The sequence below is a fragment of the Aotus nancymaae genome, unplaced genomic scaffold, assembly GCF_030222135.1.
Source record: "Aotus nancymaae isolate 86718 unplaced genomic scaffold, 86718_ANA_hifiasm-v0.15.2.pri h1tg000043l, whole genome shotgun sequence".
Taxonomy (NCBI): domain Eukaryota; kingdom Metazoa; phylum Chordata; class Mammalia; order Primates; family Aotidae; genus Aotus; species Aotus nancymaae.
The window spans coordinates 14,331,867-14,344,261 of record NW_026988457.1 but is presented as its reverse complement, the minus strand read 5'-3'; the positions used below and the strand labels follow the sequence as shown (position 1 = coordinate 14,344,261).

At 38.7% G+C, this 12,395-nt stretch overlaps 1 protein-coding gene across 3 annotated transcripts in view; it reads right to left on the bottom strand.

Moving 5' to 3' along the window:
* DGKH (diacylglycerol kinase eta) overlaps window positions 1–12,395 on the bottom strand; it is a 194,560-nt gene that overhangs the window by 30,214 nt on the left and 151,951 nt on the right. For all 3 annotated transcript variants that reach the window (XM_012476780.3, XM_012476781.3, XM_064361779.1), the window contains 3 exons: window positions 8,590–8,707; window positions 7,491–7,601; window positions 7,263–7,359 (listed from right to left, as the gene is read on the bottom strand). In XM_012476780.3, coding sequence (XP_012332203.2) covers window positions 7,263–7,359; window positions 7,491–7,601; window positions 8,590–8,707 — 326 coding nt within the window. The remainder of the gene's footprint in view (window positions 1–7,262; window positions 7,360–7,490; window positions 7,602–8,589; window positions 8,708–12,395) is intronic.

Genomic DNA, 12,395 nt, shown 5'->3' with positions numbered 1-12,395 from the left:
AACCTAATAGACATTTACAGAACTCTCCACCCCAAATCCACAGAATATACATTCTTCTCAGCACCACATCACACCTACTCTAAAATTGACCACATAATTGGAAGTAAATCACTCCTCAGCAAATGCAAAAGAACGGAAACCATAACAAACAGTCTCTCAGACCACAGTGCAATCAAGTTACAACTCAGAATTCAGAAACCAACCCAGAACCGCACAGCCTCATGGAAAATGAACAACTGTCTCCTGAATGTTGACTGGATAAACAATGAAATGAAGGCAGAAATAAAGACGTTCTTCGAAACCAACGAGAATGAAGACACCACATACCAGAATCTCTGGGACACATTTAAAGCAGTCTCTAGAGGAAAATATATAGCAATAAGTGCCCACATGAGAAGAAAGGAGAGATCTAAAATTGACACCCTATCGTCAAAATTGAAAGAGCTAGAGGAGCAAGATCAAAAAAACTCAAAACCTAGCAGAAGACAAGAAATAACTAAGATCAAAGCAGAATTGAAGGAGATAGAGACACGAAAAACCCTTCAAAAAATCAATAAATCCAGGAGCTGGTTTTTTGAAAAGATCAACAAAATAGACAGACCACTAGCCAGACTAATAAAAAAGAAAAGAGAGAATAACCAAATAGATGCAATAAAAAATGACAAAGGGGATATCACCACAGATTCTACAGAAATTCAAACCATCATCAGAGATTATTACAAACAACTCTATGCACATAAATTAGAAAACCTGGAGGAAATGGATAAATTCCTGGACAGCTGCCTCCTGCCAAGCCTAAACCAGGAAGAAGTCGAAACCCTGAATAGACCAATAACAAGGTCTGAAGTCGAGGCAGCAATTAAGAGCCTACCACCCAAAAAAAGCCCAGGCCCAGATGGGTTCACAGCCGAATTCTACCAGACATACAAAGAGGAACTGATACCATTCCTACTGAAACTATTCCAAATAATCCAAAAAGAGGGAATCCTTCCCAAATCATTTTATGAGACCAACATCATCCTAATACCAAAACCTGGCAGAGACTCAACAAGAAAAGAAAACTACAGGCCAATATCCATGATGAACATAGATGCAAAAATCTTCAATAAAATAATGGCAAGCCGATTACAACAGCACATCAAAAAGCTTATCCACCATGATCAAGTAGGATTCATCCCGGGGATGCAAGGCTGGTTCAATATACGCAAGTCTATAAATGTAATTCACCACATAAACAGAACCAAAGACAAAAACCACATGATTATCTCAATTGATGCAGAGAAGGCCTTCGACAAAATTCAACAGCCCTTTATGCTAAAAACCCTCAATAAACTAGGTATCGATGGAACGTATCTCAAAATAATAAAAGCTATTTACGACAAACCGACAGCCAATATCATACTGAACGGGCAAAAACTGGAAGCATTCCCTTTGAAATCTGGCACTAGACAAGGATGCCCTCTCTCACCACTCCTATTCAATATAGTACTGGAAGTTCTAGCCAGAGCAATCAGGCAAGAAAAAGAAATAAAGGGTATTCAATTAGGAAAGGAGGAAGTCAAATTGTCTCTATTTGCAGACGACATGATTGTATATCTAGAAGACCCCCTCATCTCAGCCCAAAAGCTCCTGAAACTGATAAGCAACTTCAGCAAAGTCTCAGGATACAAAATCAATGTGCAAAAATCACAAGCGTTCCTATACACCAATAACAGACTTAAAGAGAGCCAAATCAAGAACGAACTGCCATTCACAATCGCTACAAAGAGAATAAAATACCTAGGAATACAACTAACAAGGAATGTAAAGGACCTCTTCAAGGAGAACTACAAATCACTGCTCAACGAAATAAGAGAGGACACAAACAGATGGAGAAACATTCCATGTTCATGGTTAGGAAGAATTAATATCGTGAAAATGGCCATACTGCCCAAAGTAATATACAGATTCAATGCTATCCCCATCAAGCTACCAATGACCTTCTTCACAGAACTGGAAAAAACCACCTTAAACTTCATATGGAACCAAAAGAGAGCCCGCATAGCCAAGTCAATTCTAAGCAAAAAGAACAAAGCAGGAGGCATCACACTACCAGACATCAAACTCTACTACAAGGCTACAGTAATCAAAACAGCATGGTACTGGTACCAAAACAGAGATATAGACCAATGGAACAGAACAGAGGCATCGGAGGCAACACAACATATCTACAACCACCTGATCTTTGACAAACCTGATAAAAACAAGCAATGGGGAAAGGATTCCCTGTTCAATAAGTGGTGTTGGGAAAACTGGCTAGCCATATGCAGAAAGCAGAAAATGGACCCCTTCCTGACACCTTACACTAAAATTGACTCCAGATGGATTAAAGACTTAAACGTAAGACCTAACACCATAAAAACACTAGAAGGAAACCTAGGCAAAACCATTCAGGACATAGGAGTAGGCAAGGACTTCATGACCAAAACACCAAAAGCATTGGCAACAAAAGCCAAAATAGACAAATGGGACCTAATCAAACTCCACAGCTTCTGCACAGCAAAAGAAACAGTCAATAGAGTGAATCGGCAACCAACAGAATGGGAAAAAATTTTTGCAGCCTACCCATCTGACAAAGGGCTGATATCCAGAATTTACAACGAGCTAAAAAAGATTTACAAGAAAAAAACAAACAAGCCCATTCAAAAGTGGGCGAAGGACATGAACAGATACTTTACAAAAGAAGACATACATGAGGCCAACAAGCATATGAAAAAATGCTCATCATCACTGGCCATTAGAGAAATGCAAATCAAAACTACATTGAGATACCATCTCACACCAGTTAGAATGGCAATCATTAAAAAATCTGGAGACAACAGATGCTGGAGAGGATGTGGAGAAATAGGAACACTTTTACACTGTTGGTGGGAGTGTAAATTAGTTCAACCATTGTGGAAAACAGTGTGGCGATTCCTCAAGGACCTAGAAATAGAAATTCCATTTGACCCAGCAATCCCATTACTGGGCATATATCCAAAGGATTATAAATCGTTCTACTATAAGGACACATGCACACGAATGTTCATTGCAGCACAGTTTACAATAGCAAAGACCTGGAACCAACCCAAATGCCCATCGATGATAGACTGGACAGGAAAAATGTGGCACATATACACCATGGAATATTATGCAGCCATTAAAAACGAGGAGTTCGCGTCCTTTGTAGGGACATGGATGAACCTGGAAACCATCATTCTCAGCAAACTGACACAAGAACACAAAATCAAACACCACATGTTCTCACTCATAGGCGGGTGTTGAACAAGGAGAACACATGGACACAGGGAGGGGAGCACTATACATGGGGGTCTGTTGTGGGGGAGTGGGGGGGGACAGCGGGGGGGTGGGGAATTGGGGAGGGATAGCATGGGGAGAAATGCCAGATATGGGTGAAGGGGAGGAAGGCAGCAAATCACACTGCCACGTATGCACCTAAGCAACAACCTTGCATGTTTTTCACATGTACCCCAAAACCTAAAATGCAATAAAAAAAAAAAAATAAAAAAAATAAAAATAAAAATAAAAAGTAGTTACAACTAGTTATTACTGAAATAAATAAAACAAAGATAGAAATTACTATTAATATAATAAACTCTATTTTGTTTTTTAAAAAGACACAGATATGGGAAGATTTGAAATAACTAAAAATGTTAAACAACCACTTGTTCTCTATCACATATTTCATGATAGCCTACAGATGAAGACTGTTTTTTAAAATTATTTGTTTTTCTTTCTTTCTATTTTTTTTTTTTTTTTTTGAGACGCAGTCTTGCTCTGTCACCTAGGCTAGAGTGCAGTGGTGTGATCTTGGCTCACTGCAAACTCTGCCTCCCGAGTTCATGCAATTCTCTTGCCTCAGCCTCCCGAGTAGCTGAGACTACAGGCACCTGGTGCCACGCCCAGGTAATTTTTTGTATTTCATTAGAGATAGGGTTTCACCGTGTTGCCCAGGTTGGTCACTAACTCCTCAGCTCAGGCAATCTGCCTGCCTAGACCTCCCAAAGTGCTGGGATTACAGGCATGAGCCACCGTACCCAGCCTAAAGTTATTTGTTTTTCTTCGCCTATCTTAGTGCTTACAGGACTTGACACAGTGTATAATTATTATTTCAGTTAATAAATAGAATAGGCTGCTTGACACATGCAGATTAGGTATATTATGGGCAAAAAAAGTCATCCTTCTTATGGAAAATGTTTGAAATTTTAATCCAGTTCTTCCATTTACATGTGAAAGGTGTTTCTACTCTAAAAGTAGCAAAATATGATAATATGATGTTATTTTACATTTCTCGAATTCCCTTAATTGTAAAAAGGATTCTAAATCTCACTCTGAATTTCTGAAGGTTGGGTATATATCAGAATCACTGATAATGTGGCTTGGGAAACAAAGTTTGTATTTGTACAGTTCTTTTCCATTTACACTGTGATTTACAGTACCTTAGCTCACTGATTTATGATTTGCACAAAATCATTATGTTATCCATTTTGTATGTAGGGAAACCAAGGTCAAAGTCTTTGTTTGGCACAAATTTAAAGTTAGGACATGAAGTCAGTCTCCTTCCATACCACAATATAACAGGGGAAGGACAAGTTATCTGAGCAAAAACATAAGAGTAAAAAGCAAAAAGGACTGACACTGGTGAAGGCAGCTCTCTGGAAAGAGCCTCCCAAGGTGTGGGTCTCTCTTCACCTTTATCCCAAGTGAACCATCACCAGAGAAATGAATTTTTAGATAACAGGCCTTCTACTGTCCATAGAAGTACAATGTATCTTTTGGTTTACTTCATTATCATTATTTTTTGTTAACTATGGCAAAGAATGCTTTACTTTTCCTACTTTTTTTCTTTTTTGAGACAGAGTCTCGCTCTGTCGCCAGGCTGGAGTGCAGCGGCGAATCTGGGCTCACTGCAACCCCCGCCTCCCAGGTTCAAGTGATTCTCCTGCCTCAGCCTCCAGAGTAGTTAGGAATACAGGAGCACACCACCACGCCCAGCTAATTTTTGTATTTTTAGTAAAGATGGGATTTCACCATGGTGGCCAGGATGGTCTTGATCTCCTGACCTTGTGATCCACCTGCCTTTGCCTCCCAAAGTGCTGGGATTACAGGTGTGAGTCACCATGCCTGGGCTTTCTACTTTATTTTTATGTAATTTAACATGTTTTCATTTATCTTGTTTTACTCATTTTCCTCTTTTATCATTTAATGTATACATCTCTATCAAGTGTTCTTAAGGTTCAGAAACTGGAGTCCATGGATAGATTCAGGCAATTTGTTAACTTTGTGGTAAAAATCTGTATCTGTATTTTCACTAACCTCTGATGTTTAGCATTGCCCTCAATTATAAATGCAGGAAAAAAAGGCAGTAGTAACACCTGTGATTTCATCATCAATAGAAATGAGACATTTTTATATTACATTATAGATGTTTTGGATATCCCGTAATATAAGCTCATTATTACTTTGAAGTTATGGTATTTATTAGACATGCCATTAGATTTTTATTTGATACAGTAATGATGAAATACATATATTATTCCTCAGCAACATAAAATACGTTGTTAATTTATTTTAATATTATTGGTAAGTCTTCTTTTGTAAGACTGTATTTCATATAATGCATTTGAAAATAATATTCTGACAAGGGGTCTTTATTTTCACCAGAATGCCATAGGTGTCTACAACTCAAAAAAGATTAAGACCCTTTTAAAAAGGAGAGTACAAAGCAGCTGTGTCAGTAAGACATCTTATTCAAAATTTGGACCACCAGTGGAAGAGGTTACTAAATCTATTTCTGAAGAGCTGAGGCTCTTCCAAGATCTAAGACCATCCAGCCATTCAGATCCAGCTAGTTTTCCAACCCTTAAAGATAGCTGGCTATGCTTGATCACAGCACTTAACAAATTGTGCTAACGCAATCACTTACCCATCCATTTCCCCCTCAAAACAGGACCAGTACTGTGCTAAACACTGGGGATAACAAAGATGAAAACAACTTTCTATGTGTCCTTAAGAGTGTGGCCAGGCCGGGTGCAGTGGCACACACCTGTAATCCCAGCACTTTGGGAAGTCAAGGCGGGTGGATCACGAGGTCAAGAGATCGAGACTATCCTGGCCAACATGGTAAAACCCCGTCTCTACTAAAAATACAAAAATTAGCTGAGTGTGGTGGCAAGTGCTTATAGTCCCAGCTACTCAGGAGGCTGAGGCAGAAGAATTGCTTGAACCCGGGAGGCGGAGGTTGCAATAAGCTGAGATCATGCCACTGCACTCCAACTGGTAACAGAGCAAGACTCTGTCTCCAAAAAAAAAAAAAAAAAAGTGGCCAATCAGGGTATATTAAGAAGAAAAAGAATGATTACATGATTAGGAGGGCACCTAAACTGACCTGGGCATGGGGTGTCAAGGATAGCATTTACAAAATGTGAGATAGACACCTCTTTAGTCTACCTTCCAGTGCTCAGATGATACCCAAAATAATAATGCTCTGTTTATTTTGTTGAGCTGTACACTTAAGATTTTATAATTTTCTATATGTATGATAAGCTTTAATTAAAAATATACAGTTATAAAATGATACAAGATAGGAAAGACATGCCTATCAGCATAAACAGTGAGTCCTGGATCAAAGGTAAAAGAAAATAAAATTCACAGAAATTAATAATCTTTTCAGAGCCATATCTCCAGCCTTGTTTTTTCTGTTGTTGGAAGAGATTAAATAACTTTCTGTCCTAAATTTCCTATTTAAATTAGTAAAAAACACTAAAACATTTAAATGCTCAAAATTTCTTTTAATTTTACTCACTTGTTAGAAATGATTCAAGCAAAAAATATACATTTAAATTAAAAGATTCTATTCACTACAAATGTTATTTTCAGAGATTTGCAAAACTTTGGTTATTATAGAATTGGGTCAGAATTTCGAAACTTAAATGAGAAAATCCATTAAAAACCCTCTCCTATAAATGTGCTCCCTTGGCTCCATTTTTATATGGGGCACCACAACTCCAGAGTAGCCCCAATTTCAGGAGCTAATGATGATGATAATTAAGTGTGTCACTCATATCCTGTGTATATACTTTCTTTAGTACAATGTTGATAATCATGTCCATTTTTCCCTTCAATATTTAATCACTAATCAAAAGGCATTTAGGTCAAATTAGCTCTACAAATGATATATTTTTTAAGTAAGATAATGTGAAATCTCTTTAAGATGAACTTACCTCAAGTTGAACCCTTTGTTCTAAATTCTTGTATGATCTCTGTAGTAACTCCCGGGTTCCAAGGACTCCATACCACATCAAGTTTTTAGTTCGGCTCCTGAAAATAAATATTGGCAGGCAGTTTCAGGAAATTTTATTTACTCCTTAAAGGCAGAGCAAGCAAAAGAAATAACAAATGAGGGAAAAATTGCCTTTATGTAATAGCATTATTACTTTTACTACAATTACCTGCATTTTTCAGGGTGCTCCTCTCTTTTATTGTTAAATTCTAATGAAATTTTTGCATCTAATCCAATCCCAAAGTAATTGTTCATGACACATTTTTCTGAATATCCATCTCTATGATCATAGGGAAAAGTACATCAAAGTCAATTTCAGATTCATTACAACAATTACAATTTGTACACAAGATAGTACTTAACACCATTTAAGCTTCCATTCCTTATAGTAGGTTGTAAAGCTCGGTGCTAATCACTTCGTATTCCTATGCCATGTGTACAACCACAGGACATATGTACAATATCTGGCACATGTGACATAAAGGGATGGTGAGCAAGGCAAAACAGACACACAGTTACGGTGTAGTTTTCTACTAACTGTAACAACATCTTAGTTCTAGTTCTAGGTAAGTTCCTCACTTTACAGAAAAATGCAGATGATTACAGGAGGGCTTTACAGTCAGGTGCCAATTCTCTCTCTCTTTTTTTTTTTTTTAATTTGTTTATCATTAGAAAGTCTCCTCCTTCTACGCTTAACAATGGACAAATATCTACTGAGCAAAAGAGTACTAGATCCAATCCATTCTTCTAGGTGTTTTGGAACATTTAAAATATGGTACTGTCCTTGAGGACTGTCATTACAGAAATGAGATATAACAAAAGCAAAATTAAGAATGGAAGTAAAAGAAAGTGTATATTGAACTGCCAAAAAATTGTAGGAGTCTTAAGAAGGGAAGAGATCCGTGTGGGCCAAAAGATTCCCAAAATAAGTAAACCTAGAAGCTGACGTGGAAAGACGACAGATCTGGCAAGACTGAGAAGAAAGGAGGTAAAGGGAATAGCATCAGTTCTATTTATTGGCGCCTTCCTTTGCCAGAGGATTGCTCTCAGACAGAATGGGCTGAAAAGGGACCTACCTCAGGGACAGATCATGGCGACCACTGAATTTTAAAGGGCTCAGTGTGCTTGGCATTATCAACTTTTGTAATTTTCTGATCTTTTTTTAATATGGAACCATAGTTATTGTAATACCATTTAAAATGTTACAATTCATGTTAAAAAGAAAAAAGAAAAACCCCAACAAAATATTTGCAAAAGCATTTTCTTACACGGAATCTGGATCTGGGTCAATAAATGGGGTGGCACCAAAAGGGTCAATGTTTGCTAGTAACATTTTGTTGATAATTGAACTCCCAGCAATTGAGGCAGCTAGTCCTGCTCGTAAACCTAGACAGAAAAACAAATACATATGGGATCGCATGTTAAGAAAAAACAGAAAAAGAACCAGTCCATCGAGGCCTAGTATCAAACATCTTGCTTTTAAAAGCATGGTTCTCAGGGCCTACTCCTCTCATTAATCAAAATTATGAACCAAGACATTTGTAAATACAAGGCTTTTGACACTTCCAAGGATCTATATGTTATCATAAAGAATTAAGGAGAGGAGGCCCTAAATAGGAATGGCTTTGTGACACTTTCCCATTTAGCATCCCAGTAACTCTATAACTTCAACAAATACGTTACTTCCTTTGTTATAGCAAAGACAGTATTAAGTGTCTACGGAATTTACAGTAAAGGTGGAATTACCCAAAATGGCATGGAGTTATCACTTCCAGACTCTCAAATCATAGATAATGATACTCAATTTAAAATATTAAGAGATGTATTAAGGTGAAAACCCAGTGTTAGTTTTAAGAATAAGTAGTAAAGTATTAAATGTAGGTATCTGTGAATTTTAGAAGAATATAGTATTAAATACAAAAATGAAGCCTCTATCTTACTTCAAATTTATTTCAATATGCTTGCCAACTAGTTTTCTAACTAGTTACAGTATTCAAAGCTAATGAATTTTATGATCTACTCAACCCAACAGGAAAGCTAGAAACACAAGTCTGGAGAGGAGACAAAGTAATAGGGACCTGTGGGAACCAGGGAAACACTGGGAAATTAGAAAAACAAGTTCTTTCTTTTTATTTTTTTTAGAGATGAGGTCTCACTCTTCACCTAGGCTGGAGCACAATGGTGTGATCATGGCTCACTGTGGCCTCTATCTCCAGGGGCTCCCACCTCAGTCTCCCAAGTAGCTGGGACTATAGGCATGTGCCACCATGCCCAGCAAGTCCTCTCTTTAGCAAACATTCCTTTCCTCAGCACTATGCTCTTCTTAGGGAATAATTATTATTCATTATTTTAATTGATAATATTTAGTCAATTATCAAATACAATCAATTTTGTTCCTTCATTTAATGTCATAGTTTTAAATAAACTGTGGAATACTTCTTATGCCAATTTCCTTTACGTTTCAACAAGTAAATGAACGAATAAAAAAATAAATTTAGTAAGCATTAAGAACAGTTTGGAGAGATGAGAGCCATACTCCAGCTGCCCCACAGAAAAGTGTTAATTTTTTTTCTTTTCTTTCTTTCTTACTTTTTTTTTTTTCTTTTTGAGACAGACTCTCACTCTGTTGCCCAGGCTGGAGTATAGTGGCACAATCTTGGCTCACTGAACCTCCTGGGTTCAAGCGATTCTCTTGCCTCAGCCTCCCAAGTAACAGGGATTATAGAGGTGCACCACCATGCCTGGCTAATTTTTGTATTTTTAGTAGAGACAGGGTTTCACCATGTTAGCCAGGCTGGTCTCAAACTCCTGACCTCAGGTGATCTGCCTGCCTCGGCCTCCCAAAGTGCTGGGATCATAAGCATGAGTCACCGTGCCCGGCCAAGTGTTCATATTTTCGAAAATGTTTTAGGATTAACCATACTCCTTTTAGCTTTATTCCAGAGCAGTTATCCTAAGGTTCCCAGGTAGAATAGGAACACGGCCTCTAAACCTGCAGGCTTTTCCAGAACCAGGTATGTTCCAGATTGATCTTTCTTTTTTTCTTTTAATATTTCTATTTTGATATAATCAATATATCATAAAATTAACCCTTTTGAAGTTTTTAGATAATTCAGTTGTTTGTAATATATACACAAAGTTGGGCAACCATCACTACTAATTCTAAAATCTTTTTGTTACCCTGCAAAGAAATGGTGTACCCATTAGCCATCATTTCCATTCCATCGATCACCCCACTTCCGGTTCCTTGGGAACCATTATCTGCTTTCTTTCTCTATGGGTTATGATTATTCTGCCCATTTTATATAAATGCAATCGTGTTACATTTGGCTTTTGTGTTCATTTTCCATAATGTATCTAAGGGTAATCATGTAATAGCATGTATCAGTGCCTCATTCTTTTTAATGGGCAGATAATATCCCATTGTATGAATATATCACTTTTGTTCATCCATTCAACCAACGGATGTTTGGGTTGCTTCCACTTTGGGGCTATTGTGAATTTGTGAATGCTGCTATAAATAATCATGTACAAGCTTTTGTGTAGACATGTATTTTCAATTCTCTTGGGTGTATACCTAGCAGTAAAATTGCTGGGTTACACGTAAACTCTATGTTTAACTTTTTTAGGAACTGTGAAACTATTCTTCAAAATGGCTCCACCAACGTATGAAGGTTCTAATTTCTTCAAATCTTTGCCAATATTTGTTACCATCTGTCTATTTTGATCACAGTCATCCCAGTGGCATAAAGGGGCACCTCATTATGGTTTTAATTTGCATTCCCCTGATGACTAATGATGTTGAGCATCCTTTCATGTATTTATTGGCTATCTGTCTATCTTCTTTGGTAAAAAAAAATGTCTATTGGAGGAGAGATCCAAGATGGCCGCTTAGGAGGAACTCGGGAATGCAGCTCTGAGAGAAAGCACAGAGGGTGAGTGGACGCCGTATTTCCAGACTGATTTTTACTGCCCACAGACCAGGAGATTCACACGCAGAGAAGCCACACGGGTCGCCAGCGCCGCTGGCGCCGCTGGCTTGAACGGCGCAGCCGCTGGGCCGGCACCCTGAGGCAACGGCTCACTGTACAAAGTGAGAGAGTCTGAGTCCCCTATAAGCCAGCAAGGGGAGCTGAAACGGGGAGCCAGGCCAGTGCCACGAATCTCAGAGCCGCGGCTTTAGCCAACGCAGCGGCTCCAGAGGCAGATCAGATGAGACGGTGTCCCCTCTTACCCAGCAAGAAGACCTGAAACACAACTGAAACCGGGACGGTGCAACTCTGTGGAGGAGGGGCGTTCTCCATAGGCACCCTGCTGTTCCCAGGGCAATCTAACAAGGCAATCCGCCACTACAGAGACTCCGTCACTACAGGGGCGGGCCAACATCGCGGAAGCAGTTCTAACTACACCCAGAAGTTCACACGGAAGCTGGGTGGAGCCCACAGCAGCTTAGCGAAGCCTCTGCAAACTGAGTGTGACTAGGCTGCCACCTTGTGGGAAGGGAAAACAGCAACCGCACAGGGGAACATCATAAAACCGTAACTTCCTGGGACAGAACACCTGGGGGGAAGAGCAGGGGGTTTATGAGTTCTGCCACAGCAGACTTAAAATTACCAAAATCAGAAAGACAATAACTACAAAGTCAACAGGTGGATAAATCCACAAAGATGGGAAGAAACCAGCGCAAAAAGGATGAAAACACCCAAAACCAGAACACTTCTCCTCCTACAAGGGATCACAACTCCTCACCAGCAAGGGAACAAGACTGGATGGAGAATGAGTGTGATGAAATGACAGAATCAGCTTTCAGAAAGTGGATAATAAGAAACTTCCGTGAGCTAAAAGAACATGTTCTAACCCAATGCAAAGAAACTAAGAACCTTGAAAAAAGACTTGACGAAATGCTAACAAGAATGGACAACTTAGAGAGGAATATGAGCGAATTGATGGAGCTGAAAAACACAACACGAGAACTTCGTGAAGCATGCACAAGTTTCAACAGCCGAATTGACCAAGCAGAAGAAAGGATATCAGAGGTCGAAGATCAACTCAATGAAATAAAACGAGAAGGCAA